This window comes from Paroedura picta, chromosome 11, assembly GCF_049243985.1.
Source record: "Paroedura picta isolate Pp20150507F chromosome 11, Ppicta_v3.0, whole genome shotgun sequence".
Classification (NCBI taxonomy): Eukaryota; Metazoa; Chordata; class Lepidosauria; order Squamata; family Gekkonidae; genus Paroedura; species Paroedura picta.
This window is the reverse complement of record NC_135379.1, coordinates 43,731,714-43,749,511: the sequence shown is the minus strand read 5'-3', so window position 1 is coordinate 43,749,511 and position 17,798 is coordinate 43,731,714. Positions and strand designations below refer to the sequence as shown.

General features: G+C 44.7%; 1 protein-coding gene across 1 annotated transcript; it reads right to left on the bottom strand.

The window, feature by feature from the left end:
* Positions 1-14,196: 14,196 nt before the first annotated feature.
* Positions 14,197-15,834, bottom strand: GPR141 (G protein-coupled receptor 141). The gene has a single exon (XM_077303750.1). It carries the CDS (start codon positions 15,813-15,815, stop codon positions 14,904-14,906), a length of 912 nt encoding a protein of 303 aa, XP_077159865.1. The 5' UTR covers positions 15,816-15,834; the 3' UTR covers positions 14,197-14,903.
* Between the last annotated feature and the right edge of the window lie 1,964 nt (positions 15,835-17,798).

Here is a 17,798-nt window from a genome sequence, read left to right as displayed (position 1 = left end):
GTGCCAGACAAGTTTATCGAGAGATGCCGCTGGCAGCTTTGCTTCTTCAAAGCAGAATTCATTTGCGAAGTAACCTGGGGTGACTTTCAGAGAAAGGAATGTGCTTCACCATTCATGATGCTTTCGAGATGTCAAAGGATGTTCCAGTCTATAAAACCAGCTCAGACTGTTGTTCAAGACGACCTTGAACAGAAATGTCTTCTCGTCATTGTAGCTTGATTTGTCAGCAAGAGGGTTATGCATAATCTATCATGTTTGGGGCTACAACAAAGACAGGAAGCAAATTAATGCTGGGAACCAAGCAGCTCGGGTTGCCAGGTCCCCCCCCTTTCCTGGGGGGACAGGGCTGTCAGATCTAGGCTAGGGAACTGGGGGAGATTTGGGGATGGGTCCTGGGGAGGACAGGGACCTCAGTGGGGTACATTGCCACAGAGTCGGCCCTCCAAAAGCGCCCATTTTTCCCAGTGGGACCGATCTCTGTAGTCTGGAGACGAGCTTCAATCCCCTGGAGCTCCCAGCAGCTGCATGTTCATTGAGCTCCCAATGGGGATCTCAAGATTCAAGCCAAATTGAGTTTAAAAGCCTTTCTAATAAAATATAGGCATTGCTCACTAAACATTAAATAGTTTTTTCTATGACCTGGCAACCAATGGGAAACTGGGGAGGGGGAGATGGGTGCTCCCTTCTTCAAATGTTGATTCTCTTCCAGGATAGGTGAAGGATGGCTGGTGCCTGGGAGGACATGGGGGGCACAGTCGTGGGGGCACCATTTTGACAATTCTTAGAGAGGTGGTATTAAGTCTGTGGGTTCAGTGATCACAGACTCCAAGTCTTCAGAACAGCTCTTTCTATTTAGCAACTCCAGCAACAGACTACAACTACTGAACAGAGAAAAATAGGCAAACTCATGCACTTTTATACCTTTCAGGTAGCCAGCTGCTGCCTCTGATTGGCTCTAAGCAGAGCAATCTGATTGGCCTCTAAGTGGAGCAATCTGATTGGCCCTAAGCAGAGCAATCTGATTGGCCCTAAGCAGAGCAATCCGATTGGCTCTAGCAGAGTGATCAGGTTCCTTTGATTGGCTAGTTCCTTGGCTGGTAGCCCTCATTTGCATCAGTGTCCAAATGCCCACAGATATAACAGGTGTGATGTGACTTCTAGCTTTTCCCGTGACATCACACCGTAGCTGATGGCTGCCTCCAGCCTCCCTGGTGTCCTGCAGTTACGAGGCTAGGTCTGGCAATCTTACATGGTGCTTATATAAACCATGTTGGAAACCTTGGTTCATCCACACTTCATCACCGGCTGACACAAAGGAGTTTGGTTAGGTCTAGGCAGTGAAAGGCACACAAGCATTGTTTGAATCACAACTTGCTATTTAGACAAATGAGAATCAGAAGGTTAAGACCACAGGGAGAAAAAAAAAAGAGGAATGAGGCAAGAGACCTTCATGTCCTCAATACACTGCATATGCTGACAGGATTTTGCACCTCAGCTGCTCCAGCAATTTTAAAAAGATGAATTTGTGTAATATTTTAGGCAGCTGAAAACAGTTCATGTGCATTATTTCAGGTATGCCACTATTGTTGTTCTAAGAAAGTAGATTGGGCAAAAGAAAGTATACTGCCTAAGCCTTCTGGTACATTTGTTGGGGAGGAAAAATTGACCTGGATACTTCTGAAAAATCTGAAATGATTGAGAATGACCCATTTTACAGCACAATGCTAAAGCAGGGTTACATCCTTGTAGGTCCATTGAAGTGAATGGCTTTAGATGGGTCTAACGTCTGATTAGGATTGGGCTGTTATTTATGTTTCCTCATTAAATGTTCGAGACACCCACCGAAACATAAGAGAAATTCCAGCTTCTCTCACATCAAATCAAAGGTTGCTATAATGTCGAACCGTTTGGGGGAACTGAGAGTTTTTGTTCCATCTGGAACATCTGTACAATTTCCAACTTCAAAGTCTTTGTTAAATGAGTTTCATATCTGATTCTGAAGCTGTGTGAGGCTGAATTGATGGCAATAACCATCTGTGAGAAATTTGGTGCCATCTGTGAACCAGGCCTCAGACAGATGTCCCTCAGAGAGCAAAAGGATCTCTAAATCAACAAGGGATTACAAAGGGGCTAATGTAGGGATGCCAGCCTCCAGGTGGGGCCTGGGGATCCCCCAGGATTACAGCTCATCCCCAGGCAACAGAGATCAGTTCCCCTGCAGAAAATGGCCATTTAGAAGGTGGGCTGTAAGGCATTATGCCCCACTGAAGTCCCTCCGCTCCCCAAAAGCCCACCCTCTGCAGGCTCCGCATCCAAAGTCTCTTGCCCCAGAGGGACAGACCAGAACAAATGGGATGAAATTAATTCAAAAGAAATTTTGTCTAAACATCCGGAAGAAATTCCTGACAGTTAGAGCGGTTTCTCAGTGGAACAGGCTTCCTCGGGAGGTGGTGGGTTCTCCATCTTTGGAGATTTTTAAACAGAGGCTGGAGAGCCATCTGACGGAGATGCTGATCCTGTGAAGGCTCAAGGGGGTGGCAGGCTATAGTAGATGAGTGATTGGGATGTGAGTGTCCAGCACAGTGGAGGGGGTTGGACTAGATGACCCATGAGGTCCCTTCCAACTCTATTATTCTATGATTCTAGGTTTTCTCCAACCCTGAGCTGGCAACTCATGGCTTAGAATTGTAAGAGGTTTATTTAATTCTCCCATTTCAGAAAAGAAAACTGTTATTTGCTCCATTCAATGCTGCCTTTGTCCCTGAGGGGAAATGAAATGTCATTCGCCTTTCCTCTCTTTCCTCCCCGCAGGAACTCTGTAAGGTAGATCAGGTTGCGGGAGTGCAATTGGGATCAAGTCACCCAACAAGCTCCCATGGCAAATTGGGGATTCGCACCCAGGACTTCCAGATCCTAATCAGGCACTCTTATCCCCATCCGCCTCCAAAGCTCAGGGCCAAGTATATGTGGGCATCCCATTTTAGCCTCACAACAATCCAATGAGACTGTATGAGAACTGTGTATTTAGCACTGTTAGCTTAGGAGCTTCCTGATGTTTTTCAAATAATCTCCTCTAGTGTCCTGATTGGCTCTTCGACAACTTCCTGCTCCTTTGAGCCCACTTCCTCCATGCTTGCCTCCAGAACAACAGACTGAACGGAGACAACAGAATACCTAGTCAGGACTCTTTCTCTCCCCTCATTACATAAAACTATTTTGCTTCTCTTTGCATATTGAAATTTTGCAAACAAAGAAGAGGGATGGACTGAGGGTCAAAAATGACTCTGGATAACCATCCAGCCCAATGGAGGGAGAAGAATGGCATGCTATCACCATCACCCTAAGGGTGGGAGAAAGTAGGCTTCCTCTCGGCTGCCCACTGGGGCAAGGAGCTCTGCCCAGAACTGCTGCTTGCCTCAGCAGACCCTGACAATGCAGGTGGGCAGGTGGGGCAGCAACAGCCATTGGTCCACCTTGCTTCCAAATTGCACATGTCAAGGATACATGTGAAATGGGGAATGGCATAGTGAGAGGCTGGTAATTCGAAAGGATCGAATGCCTACATTATATGAGGTAATTGAACTCTTTAGAACTTAAGGCAGACAATAGATAGTAATGCAACAATGAGCAATCTTTATTTATAAGAAAAAAATATATATATCAGGCACACTAACAGACTATCAGAAAGGAAATTCAGGAGGGAAGAGGAGTTGCAGTGAATCAAGGAAGATCTTTACCGGTCCTGGAGAGCAGAGAGGCAGAGTGATGACACAACCAGCCAGCAGTGTGAAGGGTGATTTGAATGGGTTCCGGATCAGAAGCACACTTTGGCTTGGCAAAGCAAGGGTTATTATACCTTCTGGGAGGGAGGCGTCATACTTGACACATGATGGGAGCATGATGGACTTTTTCAGGGGTAAGATACTGGGGAAATGGCATAGTTGGTTGAGGAAAGGAGTGATAATGGAAAGGAATCCATCATGTCTCAGTAGGTATGTCTGGAGTTTCTATACACTAGATCTTTGGGGTGGGGGAGAGATTTCCCCTGGCAGATTGGTTTAGGATGAGTTAGAGGTGTGAAGACTCAGGAGATTGCCCAGAAGCCTCCAGGTGAACTTGACTCTGCTGGTGACTTGGTCAGTAATATAATGGGGGTGGGTGAGGAAGGAATGCAGGATGTGTCCCAGCCAGTGTCTGGCTTTAGCATAAGCTTAGACGAATGAAGGGTGCCACGGGTTGTTGGGCACAATGTGAAGAAGAAGAGTTTGTTCTTATACGTCGCTTTTCTCTACCCAAAGGAGGCTCAAAGCGGTTTACAGTCGTTTTCCCATTCCTCTCCCCACAACAGACACACTGTGAGGGAGGTGAAGCTGAGAGAGCCCTGATATTCCTGCTTGGCCAGAACAGCTTTATCAGTGCTGTGGTGAGCCCAAGGTCACCCAGCTGGCTGCACGTGGGGGAGCGTAGAATTGAACCCGGCATGCCAGATTAGAAGTCCGCACTCCTAACCACTGAACTGAGAGAGAGAGAGAGAGAGGGAGGAGGAGGAGGAGGAGGAGGAGTAGAAGAAGAAGAAGAAGAAGAAGAAGAAGAAGAAGAAGAAGAAGAAGAAGAAGAAGAAGAAGAAGAAGAAGAAGAAGAAGAAGAAGAAGAAGAGGTTCGCTTTTCTCTACCCGAAGGAGTCTCAAAGTGGTTTACAGTCGCCTTCCCTTTCCTCTCCCTACAACAGACTCCCTGTGAGGTGGGTGAGGCTGAGAGAGCCCTGATATCACTGCTAGGTCAGAGCAGTTTTATCTGTGCCATGGCAAGCCCAAGGTCACCCAGCTAGCTGCATGTGGGGGAGTGCAGAACTGAACCTGGCTCGCCAGATTAGAAGTCCGCACTCCTAACCAATACACCAAACTGGTCCATGGATACGGAGTTCTGCCACACATGTGAACCTAGACAATTTCTTAGATGCAACTCATAGATCAGATGGCAAGTCTCAAATCTTCACACAGGGTACACCGAAGTCTGTTGACTTCCGCATGCACAAAGTCAAAGACGTTGACGACAGCTCTTACTTCAGCGCGGCAGACGTATTTTCAGCCTGCAAAATTAATCTGAAAGCAATTAGCCAAGGAGCAAGAACAATGCAATAATTGCGCACTTACTGCATGGAAGATAAAAGCAAGTTCACATTTGTCTCCAAATGCTATCAGCCTCTGTCTGAAAATAGGGACATAAAGACTTCCCTCCCCCCACCCCAAATTCATCAGGCAGTGAGACTTCTCATTATTCCCCGCTACTGACTGATTCAATGAGGCATTTGGATGTTCGGTGTGGGGTTCTCCTTGCTCGTTTCCGTCAGTGTTCTTACCATCACCTCGCTGTCAAAGACACCATAATGCGACTACTAAAAATGTTAGTAAGTAATTCTGTCTGGGTTTCATGAAGCAACTTAGGCGGGAACTAACCAAAATTGAGCCTTCTCAAGTCTCATTAGTTTTAATGTGAGCAAAATGAGACACTTCCCCACTAAAGAGCCAGTTTGATGTAGTGGTTAGGAATGTGGATTTCTAATCTGGCGAGCAGGGTTTGAATCTGTACTCCCCCACATGCGGCCAGCTGGGTGACCTTGGGTTCCCCACGGCGCTGATAAAACTGTTCTAATTGAGCAGGAATATCAGGGCTCTCTCAGCCTCACCCACTTCACAGGGTGTCTGTTGTGAGGAAAGGAAAGGGAAGGCGACTGTAAGTCACTTTGAGACTCCTTCGGGGAGAGAAAAGCGGCATATGAGAACCAACTCTTCTTCTTCTTCTAAAATGACACTGCTTTGAAGCACTGGATTATGGGTGAATAGGAGGTATTCTGCACAGAGCCAAATAAAACAGTTTAAAAAACAACCAGTTTAGACTGCTTTATTATATTACAATTGTTGTTCTGCATTTAATATAGTCTGTTGAAAAACTATGTTGCAATGCTCTCTGCATGAAACAATTCATAGCCCTGCCCCCTGTAGTTTTGCCAACTGCGCTTTGTTCTCGAATTCTGTCACTCATCTGCATAACTAAAGATCTTCTCTGCATGGCTAATAGCCTGTCTCAGGCAGGCAGGAGAGAAATGAATCAGTCAAAAGCATCTTTCAGAAACAACGCTTAAAAGACACTTAAAGCACTGAAGAGGCAGTTCATCATGCAGAGCAAAATCAGTTTTGCAGAGTAAATTAACTCTTCTGTGCAGAGATCAGAAAAACAACTATGTATTTAGTGAGTTTTCATCAGCTTATCCATCATGCAGAAGAGGCCCTGCTCTCGTCTTTTGTTTTTACGTGTTTTATCATTAGTGTGTCCTTAAAGTGTGTCATTAGTGTGTCATTAGTGTGTCATTAGTGTATCAGTTACAGGGTTAACTATTTGTTTACACTTGTTGCTAGTGGGGACAGGCAGAGTGGGTCATGTGGTCTATGTATAGATATGCAGATCTGTTTAAGGGCCGTTGCCTTGTGCTTCTTTACCACATCCACAAGTTTAGCAGGAAGAGAAGAATTCTCCTTCCTCCCTTTGTTTGAGAAGAGACCTGCTTTAGGCATTTAGGTAGATCCATCTTGAATCTTCACCATGCAACAGCTAACGTGTAATGCTCCTGTATGAGCTAAGGAAGCTATGCATTTTATATATATTCGGGTTATATATAGTATAATTGCCTTGTCTGGTCTCATTGTTTATATAATAACTCTGCTATTTAACATAAACTCCCAAATTACACCAACAGAACTCCACGTGCTACCTGAGAGCAGCCAATCCTGATGGGAGGAGGCTCACCTTCCCCCTGAGTGGCCAGAGGCACAGGAACGGCATCCAGGCCAACGGCTGTCTGAGTGGCTGGGTGGAAGCAAGTCTTCAATCTGGAATGCTGCCTGAGCTGAAGGAAGCCACTGGGTCATAGCGCCTGCCTTGGAATGCAGGCAAGGATGACAAGCCACTGAGGTTTAATCACAGACTTCACCATAGGGTTGCCAACCTCCATATGGGACCTGGAGATCTCCCAGAGGTGCAACTGATCTCTAGTTTACAGAGGTCAGGTCCTTGGAGGAAATGGCTGCTTTGGAGATCCCTTCCCAGACCCCAACCTACCAGGCTCTATCCAGGAATTTCCTGACTCAAGAGTTGGCAAGTCTTCTTCAACAACATCATGAATGAAAGAAGGTAACAGCAACCACAAAACAAGTGTATTTCTCATAGGAAAGTTTAATATTTCTATCCTCGCCACAGCAAAATCGAGAAAGCCATCTTCATCGTATTCAGTTTTTCATTTTCTGAACAGCTTCACCACCACTTTGCAAGGCCCACACCAAGCCGGATAGACGTCCACGACTGAAAACACACAGAGACACACACCGTCAGCCCTCAACAACCACATCCCCTTTCCCAAAATGAGCAATAGCTTCTCTGCAGCTGGAAACTGGAAATGCTCCAATATTAACATTACCCTTACCCCAGATTCCAGGAAAAAGTCCCCAAATTAATAGTGGTTAACGTGAATTAACCGTAATGAATAGCCTTATGCCAGAGCTACTCCATCATCTGCATAACTGCAGGATTTGTATGCAATTGCAGGAATCCAACTGCTGTAGAAGACTTCTTTGCAGTGTTCAAAATGGCCCCTCCAGCTGTCCCTTTAATAACAGTTTGATGTACTGTTTGATGTACTGCCAATCCCTGCCAAGAGAATCCTCAACTGCCCATTTCTGCCCATTAAGCATCTATCTATTCAAGGAGAGGGCATCTTTCTCCTGGACATTCAGCAGCACCAAGAATTGGTAATGCAGCCCTGCAATAAGGCGTTTCCATGAAGCAAGGTCTGAAAAGTTAAAACTGCACAATGGAGAATTCATGTGACTCGTTTTCTGTAAGGCTCCCCAGGCAGTGAAGCAGCGTATATACACATGTTTTAGGAACCACGTTGGATACACAAAATGAAACATCTGCCTGTGTCTGTCGGTCCCTCCCTCCTAATCTGTCTGTCTGTCTGTCCATCCGTCCATCATGTAGGCAGGTAGGCAGGGAAGCAATTTCACATTTAAGAGCAAGGGGGGGTATTCCTGTTAGGCCTTTACCAGCATTTCACCCCACTTGGGTATTATTGCTGAAAGTAAAGCAAACACAGGATTTTGAGAGCTCCAAAATGCTGAGGTTTCTAGTGAACAGTTAAATTACTCAAGGAAAAGGCAAGATGTATTTATGTTCTTACCTGCCATGTTATATAGTGTTTTTTAAAAGTATTAATGGCAATTCCAGCTTCCTTGATTGGTCTAGTTAGAGTTTAATCTCCTAGTACTAAATTAATTTGGATCTGGTAGCAGAATGGCCATTTTACAGACATTCCTTTTATTTGCCCACTCATTGTTGTATCACACCAACCTACCTTGCACGGTTTAGCAAGAGTGCTGAAGCCACAAGTCACCGCAGAATTACCTGCTGTGCGTGCTCTTTTATGCTTGAGAACAGATGATAAAATGATTTACAGCTGCTGCTGCAGTCTCCAAAGGCAAGCCGAACAAGCTCAGTCTCCCAGATTATTAGACTGATGATAGCACAACCCAAGCATGTTTACTCGAGGGCGGGGGGAACATTGGGTGACATCTTTTTTCTATACCAGCAGATGGAGTTAGGCAGCAAGGCGGAAGATGAGTCAAAGAGAAACCCACACCACAGAGAGAGAACAGGAGCCTGTAGACCAGGGGTAGTCAAACTGCAGCCCTCCAGATATCCATGGACTACAATTCCCAGGAGCCCCTGCCAGCGAATGGTGGCAGGGGCTCCTGGGAATTGTAGTCTATGGACATCTGGAGGGCCGCAGTTTGACTACCCCGCTGTAGACCAATGATTTGCTATAAGTAGAGTGTTGCAAGCCGCTTTCCTAAAATACTTGGAAGAGAGGACACACACTTCTGCCGTGTTGAAACAGGGATTCCAACTACCTGTCTAGACTGGGGTGGGCAAACTGTGGCCCTCCAGAGGTCCATGGACTACAATTCCCATGAGCCCCTGCCAGATTTTCAGCACAGATTTTTAGGATAATCAAAGAGAATGGTCCTTTCTTTTTCTTAAACCAACAGAAAAGAAGAAGAAGGGTTGTTTTTTATGCCCTGCTGGTCACTACCTGAAGGAGTCTCAAAATAGCTGACAGTCACCTTCCCTTCCTCTCCCCACAGCAGACACCCTGTGAGGTAGGCAGGGCTAAGAGAGCTCTGACACAATTGCTATGCAAGAATATCTCTAACAGGGCTGTGACTAGCCCAAGGTCACTTAGCTGGCTGTGTGTGGAGAAGCAGGGAATCAAATCCAGCTCTCCAGATTAGAAGCAGCTGCTCTTAACCACTACCCCAAGGTGGATGAATTCATCCAAGTAGGGAGCATTTGACTTTGAGGGAGGAGAAGCTGCCCTGCTGTGCTGCCATCCCTGCTTGGATCAGCCCCTTGCTTGTGTTGCAAAAAGAGGAACTGAAGGAGAAGTGGGCCAGCTGTTGGTTGGCTGCTGTTGCTATAGATACCAGAGAATTTGCTTATAGATCCCTTATAGGTAAGGGATGTGACCATGTCTAATGGGAGGAGGGGAGACAGGAGAATAGACAGCTGGGTTGGACTTGAAGGACTGTTGGATGGTAAGCAGTCAGCCCATGCCCATGCACACCATGGAACTGCATTAGATTTGCACCACTGTTTGTGATTCATTTGGCCAAATAGTCCACCAACCATGAAAGATGGTCTTCCAGGCATGCAACTGTTTTTGCACTCCAGGGCAAAAAGACAAGAGGTTCAATGAAGCCATAGTGTGCTGCCGTGCATAGCTGCATGCAGCCCGATGAGCCACAAGATGCACAAGCCCGGTTTATATGATGGTGTTTGCTCCTAGAGTCACCTTGGATGGTTGGGCTTCAGATGGTTGGGCTATTGGTTCCATTCTTTAATGGCTAGACCATTAAACCCTAACCCTAACCCAGAGGAATGTATTTATTTGTATAACTATGCCCTACTTGTCTCCCCAGGAAGGACCCAGACACTGTCCTGCCAGAGTGACTCTCTCACAGTCACCCAATGAGCATCCATGGAACGGTAGGGATTGAACCCCACACCTTCCAGATCTCTGTCCAGCACTCTAACCACTACACCGTACTGCCATTGCTACCACTACTGCCTCTTCCCATCTGTTACTACAATGCTGAAAAGTTTGAAAGAAGTCCTTGGATGCTTGATCTTCATCAAGAAGAGACATTTCTCCACTCATTCTTTCCTCGGCTTTTCAGATTGTTCACGAAACGTGTTCTAATTTCCACCAGTTCAGACAGACCATCTGTATTTTTGCCTTGTATTCCGGGAATGCTCCTTATTACGCAGGTGTCTTGCCTACATAAACGCACCTGGCATAAATGAAGAAAGAACCGTTGTTGCCTTGGTGACTATATGGTGACCTTAAGAACTAAAGCAAGTTGTGTATGAATAATAGCCTGGAGAGAAATCTAAATCAAATGGTCTGTACAGCTAATGATTTAATTTTTTTCTGTTAGGAAAGGCTGTACAACTGTGTGATTCAGGCAGATAAATTCTTGGTTTGCAGTCCTAAGGGCAAGTGAGGGTGCAGGGGGCGAGGCAGGAACGAGAGAAAATGCACAATACAACCGAGTTGGGGGTCTAACGGGCCACAACCTTGATTGATTACAGCCACCAAAGCACTGGTGTGGCTCAGGGCATGGATCCAGGCATCAGGTGACCTGTCTGCTAACTGCTGAAGCTTGCAGGCTGGGAGTAGCCCTGGAATGGCAAGACCAGTGGTGCCTTATGGGCGCAAGACTCTGCATGTGTCTGAAGCCACCTTTGGGTGGAGCCAAGCAGTAACCCCTAAGCCAGGCATGACACTTCCTGCTTCTCCCCCCCAAAAGAGGCAGGCGCAGACTCCCTTCAAATGGATCTGGCCCAATACTTAAATTGCTGCCAGAGCCAGGCTGTAGCAACCAGATCCTGCCAATATTCTCTAGGCTGCAACCAAGAGAGCAGGGTGCCTCACATGCTTTGGAGACAGCGGTGGCCTTTCCCTCTGACAATAACTCCATCTGTGAAACAACCAATTATGCTTCATGGGGAAAAGCTTCAAAAGCATCATCCTAAAGGTCAAGCTATAAATGATACAGGATTAGGATCGCCCATGGATTTTTGAACTCCAGTTAGCATCCTTGCCCCCATAGATGCTTTGAAGGTGTGCAGCTGCCTTCCCTTCTCCCCATGCACCTATTTGCAACTTCAAGGGGCAATTTAAATACAAGGGGACAAGGGCAGGAGGAAAGCTTTCTTGCTTCCCCTGTGGTCTTTCTACACTGTTGGCATGGGACAGCTTATTCGTTTTGTTTCTTTGTTTCATACAGAAGGTCCTAGCCTTGCATCATGTCCAATTTGATCCTTACCTGTATATTTTCCTTTTTAGGTCGAATAACCCACAGGCAGCGGGTGGGTGTATGTGTGTCAGCTTCAATTTGTTGAACCATATGGGCGTAGAAGAATTAAACACCTTTGTCCCTTCACATTACTGATAGATATCATTCAGCTTTGCCTTTTAAACTTGTTTGTCCGTTTCTGCACTAAAATCTGCCTTTTCAAGCAAAGACCCAAATTGCCCACCCACTCACCCCGCAACAAGAGAATCTCGGATACACCGTTTTCATTTTTTGAAGTGGGTTCTAATTCAGGGATCTTCAATGGGGAAACTGCAGCATTCGGGTTTTTTTGTCTGTGGCCGCCATTGTTCCCTCCCCCCCAGAAGCATTGCTGCCACCATCAACCGCCTTCCCCTCCCCCCCTTTCTCATTCAATTTACAATGCTAGTTCTTATCCAATCAGCTCCTGGGAAAGTGATTAGTTGACTCCTACCATTCCCCCCTCACCATGTTTTGTCAGCATTCCTCCCCTCCCTTTTCTGTGAGTTGGCACTTTATCCATGCTGGAGGGGTTAGTGAGATGGGTAATTCACCAACACTATTCTGTTAGTGAGCTTCATCAACTACTCCTTTCATAAATACAGTCTTTAACATTTGTGTTTTCTGTCTGGTCTCTAAACTGGATACTGGTAACACATCTCGCCCCCAATTTTTTTTTGAGGGGGAACCTTTGTGTTTGTGCTCTCTCTACTATCTGCATGTCACAACTGGGCATCTAGACGGACACATCTAAATGACCAAAGGAGCAAGTTGCCATTTTATATCAATACAGTTGTTACTGTCATTTCAGAGGATGTCCCCCTCAGATTGGAAGAAAATACATCCAACATCAGAGTTCATTCTAAACCCCACTAAAGTCAGTTCTGTTTGTCATTATGTCTGAGCATGATAACGCAATCAGGGTCGATAATAAAAGAGTGGCAGGAGTCAATGAATGCAATTAGTCAGATTGATTTTTCGGATTTGTTTCAGATTTATTGATATACGGCCCCAAGCCAGGTACAAAAACACTTAAAACCCCAGAACAACATTATAATTATTACAACATATTGTAAACCAGTATTTATTTATTTATTTATTTATTTATTTATTTATTTATTTATTTATTTATTTATTTATTTATTTATTTATTTATTTATTTATTTATTTATTTATTTAATTTGTATACCACCCTCCCTGAAGGCTCAGGGCAGTTCACATAAAGCAGGGGTAGTCAACCTGTGGTCCTCCAGATGTTCATGGACTACAATTCCCATGAGCCCCTGCCAGCATTTGCTGGCAGGGGCTCATGGGAATTGTAGTCCATGGACATCTGGAGGACCACAGGTTGACTACCTCTGACATGAAGTACTCACAAAAATAAAGAATTTAAAATCCTATGAAATAGGAATATTTTAAAAGCAAAACTAAATTATCAAAATTCATAACAAGTTTCTAGTGCAAATGTATGTTTGATGTAACTTGCTAGCTACAGCACAATATTTAGTTAGCTCTTTAGAGATATCAGTGTTTCCCCTGAGAGGAGTATTTTGAGTTTTCCTTCTTCTGATGCTCTAAGAAACCAAAGCTAAAAGGAAGCTATGATCTTACTGCAGCGTATTGCATAGAATAGGCACCTAAAGAAAACGTGTCCAAGGGTCTCTAATTCCCTTGATCTACATACGCATGTTCTCTCGGCCTTCAGAATGTTTTTGTATTACAGATGTTAAGGCAGAACATCTTGCAAGGGTAAATGCCCTTCTATGATTCTTGGTTTCCATAAAGAACAGATAAACTGTTGGGTTTTGAATATATTTACAACTTGTGGGTACCATAAACTCAGGAGATCTAGACAAATCTAACGGGCACTCTAGGTGGGTCTAATCCAGGGGTAGTCAAACTGTGGCCCTCCAGATGTCCATGGACTACAATTCCCACGAGCCCCTGCCAGCGTTCACTGGCAGGGGCTCGTGGGAATTGTAGTCCATGGACATCTGGAGGGCCGCAGTTTGACTACCCCTGGTCTAGTCATTATGTAACAACATTGGACATGAGCTTTCGAGTGCAAGCACTCTTCCCCAGACTATGAACTGACCATCATGACAGTGGGAATATATAAGCAAAAGTTAATTCTGTTAAGTTAGTAAACTGTGTCACAACATCCAGATACAGCCATAGACAGCCAATCAGTAACGTCAAATTCAGTTGTAGTTCACAAAAACATAGGAGAAATAAAACTGTCTATGTCAGTGATCAACGGCTCCCACCCCACCATTTGCTGCTGGCCCCATCCATCTCCAACCAAGTGTGAAACATCCCTGCAAGTGAATTGCTGAGCTGGCAACTATCTCATCCCAAGACCAGGGAGTTAAACTCAAAATTCCATTCCATATTAACCTCACCTTACAGTCGCATTGTCCCAAATAACATAAATTGTGAGGAATGTGGATGCACGAGCTAAACAAGGTTAGCATGCATAGTGAGATATAAAAACTATATCCTTGTTGAGTCCAGGGTATGACATAGTTCTAAGTTGTAATAACTTGCATTTCTGCAATTTCCCTTTCTAGCCTATTCTTAAAGTTCCTTGGCAATAAAACAGCCACTTTCAGGTCCCTTATTGTAGCGATCCCCAACCTGTGGGCCAGGGACCACATGTGGTCCTTCGACTAATTGGAGGTGGGCCCCGAAGGACGCCTTCTCCCCCCCCCCAGCCCTTTACTTGATCCCCCCCAGCCCTTTACAACACACTTCATTGTTGTGGCGTGTCTGTATCTTATTTTGAAGGGATGTTTAAACATTACCATAGCAATCAGAGAGCACTAGGGCAGTGGTTGAGAGTAGAGGAGTAAACTACCCCCCCACCGGGCCTCAGTAAAAGGCGTTGAGTGGTCCCCGTTGAGTGGTCCCCGGCGTTGAGTGGTCCCCAGTGATAAAAAGGTTGGAGACCACTGCCTTATTGAACGTCCTGGAAGGCTGAAGTGGTCCCCTACAGGTTTTTCAGCCCTGTGGTTTTTGATGTCAGACCTGTGTCCATTGATCCTTTGGCAGAGGGCTTGACATGTTTGTCCTATGTAGAGAACACAGGGGCATTGTTGGCATTTGATGGCAAATTTGATGGAAATTCTAGCCCATGGACATTTAGAGAGCCATAATTTGGCCACCCCTGCAGTAAACCAATATATGCATACATATAGATAAAGAGTCATTGACTTTGTTTTATGGTCTCCCTTTATAAATATGGCACTTAGAGATTTTCCCACATTCCACTTGTTTTCTTAAAATAGGAAAAGAACATAAATCTCTAATTATGATGCACTTGGCTTGAAACTGCTACGCAACATCCATGAAAATGTAGTCAAGAATGCATTGTTGATACCTCTCTGGGCCGTAAAATATGTACAATGTCTAAAAATGATGAGTCCGAAAACCCCCGAGCTGGATACCTCTCTCCTATCTGGCAGGCAACCCTGTCCCTACGCAGCAGGTTGTTGTGTGACAGCATGAAAATAGAATGTTTTCTTGCCTCCAGAACCGGCTTCCACTTAACACGAAGGACAACAAATCAAGGCAGCTGATTGCTGTGAGACTCAAACAAATTTCATTGTAAACCTCCAACTGAGAATTATCCTTATGTTCCCAAAGGTAATAAATCCGGAAAAGGTGGTAAGGAAGGAAACAAAGAATTATGACACACACAAAAAGCAAACTTTTTAACTGGGCCCGGAACTCTTGGTGGGAGCAAATGGACCCTGATAGTCGGTTTACCACTTTGAGAATGATGAAGACTTGCAGGGCCAGAAGAGTACAAGTAATTGCAACCATAACAGCAATGACAACGTAGTTCAGTACTTTTACAGAGTAGTTCTTTAGTTCTTGCTGAAATCTAAAGCAGGTGTTATTCCCATAATCCCCTGTTTTCCCATAATAAATAAGAAGGAGAGGCAGAGCAATAATAACAGCCAGAATCCATATTGCTGCACTGCTTGCCACAGCATGAAAGTTCCTGAAGAACTCCAACTTATCTTTGCACTTAAAGAAAATAAGGCCCCTGGCTACCAAAACAAGCACATAGAACAGAAAGGTGAGGTACATGTGCATGTGTATCATTGCGCTGACAATTTTACAGAAGTGGTGCTCAAAGACCCATTTGCCCGTGATGTAGTAGTACACCCGAAAGGGCACAGTCACAAGGAAAAGGCTGTGAACCACCACCAGATTTATAATTGCTGTTGTGGTCACTGACAAAGTATTCATTTTGACCAGCAGAAATGATATTTTGATGACTCCGCACACCCCTCCAATAAACACAGCTGTGTATATTGTAGCCAAGATGGCGTTCCATATGCCATTGGTTGGTTCCATGGGTTCCCCGGGTGTGCTCAGAAAGGTCGTCTTCTCTTCAGCCAATGTTTTAGAACTGCCTTTTGTCAAAGCACTGGGGAAATAAACAAATGTTGTAAGCATTTGGAAGCACACTTGGAAATTACAAAGGCCATTCCGCACCAGGATCTATGTAGCAAATTGGTTGCGGAACGAAAAAATGTCATTTTAAATAGTGGAATTTGTCGTTATGCATACCTGCCTTTGTAGTGGAATCCAGTTGCGTTTCTATTGTTTCCCACAGGTTTCTGGTCTCGGCAAAAATCGCTAGCCAGGAAGCGATATTGCCGAGCTTTGTCTCGCCCCTGGCTGTCAAGCAGCCAATGGTCAGCTGTTATCATGCTCCCAAAAAGCCCCTTTCCCTTTAAGGAAGGTTTTTAAAAAAAACACACACACGTTGATTCATTGCAACCAAGAGACCCATCTAACTAGCAGGTGGTGTTTGAGCTGCCGTTTCATCGTTGCCACACTCTCCCCGAGTGAAAAAAAAAATACCCCCCCCGCATGCGCGCGATTTTCAGCCGAAAATAGAGTGAAAAATAAAGGGAAAATAAACCAGCAAATGGGGCTGTGTGTTGCTTGGTGCTTGGTGACTTTAAACAGCTCTGGGGAGGGACTGCAGCCGGGGAAGCCTCACTGGGCAAATGAAGGCTCGCTGGTGCATTGATCTCCACTCACTCCGAGAAAAAAAAATGGTGATCGCTTTGCCGGAAGATCAGAGGAGAGAGCTAGGGGGAGGGTCTTTGCAGAAACCGCAACAATGGTAACGCACAGAACTTTCCCACTAGTGTTGCAGATTGGTTGCAAGAGTGTAGCGCTTTCCGGAGGGTGAATCCACTTTTTGGGATTTCCCTGAAAGCACTACAACAAAGCGCTTTTTGCGAATTGGTTTCAGGAGTGTTGCAGATTGTCAATGACGTTGTGCATAACAGCAAAACAGTAGCGATTTCAATTTGCAACCATTGTGCAATTTTGAACGAGTGCGGAATGGCCCCAAGTCTCGAAACATGGATTACTGCCTTTTCCAAAGTAAAGTATATGGGGAAATGCCTTTTATGTTACTAGGAAGTAAATATCGGGAAATGGAAGGGACTGGAATGCAACATTAAGATTTGGCCCCTAAATGGAGAAAGGAATAATCATAATTTTAAATTTGAAGTTAGGATTGCAATTGATCAAGTAAGGGATGAGGTCCCCCCCCCCCAAGTCAGTAATCAAAAAGGCTTCCATATTGTGTGCATATTCATGGCTAGAGAATCCCATCTCAGTAACTTCCGATATGAAATATTTCTCCAATGATTGCCATCTGAAACTGTAGAAAGAAGACTAACTGATCACGGGGATGAATAAGTACATGAAGCATCCAAGTGGCTAGATATTATTTTAAAGAGAATACAGAACATTCTATTATGTACACTGCCAGACTAATCTAGAAAACTGGGTAATTTACCCAAAGCAGAGATTTCGATTTCAAAAACTGTGCCTAAATTTATTTGGACTCTATAGTTTCTGTGCTGATTACTTTTCTATCTGACAATTACTCTTTCCTCTGGCTGTTCTTTATTTTGCTTACATTGTGTCCTTGAAAACCAATTAACTTTCCCTTAAGACGCCTTACATTTGAAAGAAAAGAGGGCTCAAAGCTGTCTGTCTGAAAGAAGTGACTCTGTCTTTATGTTAATAGCAGAAAATAATCAAGTTATGTTTTTTTTGTGGCCTGGAGATGTAGCAATGGAGAGTTTCATCTTAATTTCTGTCTATCAGACTACGTGGTTAAAGTCATAGGAATGAAGGCACCAAAGAGAGGGTCAGGACGACAGGTTCCAGAATTATCATTTTTGGCCTATGGGCTTCAGACTGAAACTACTGATATTCTGAGAAACTGGAGTAAGGAACCAAAGTTGTGGGGAAGCTGTACAGCTGCACATGGTACTAAACAAAACACCACAACCTTTCCCCCAACAG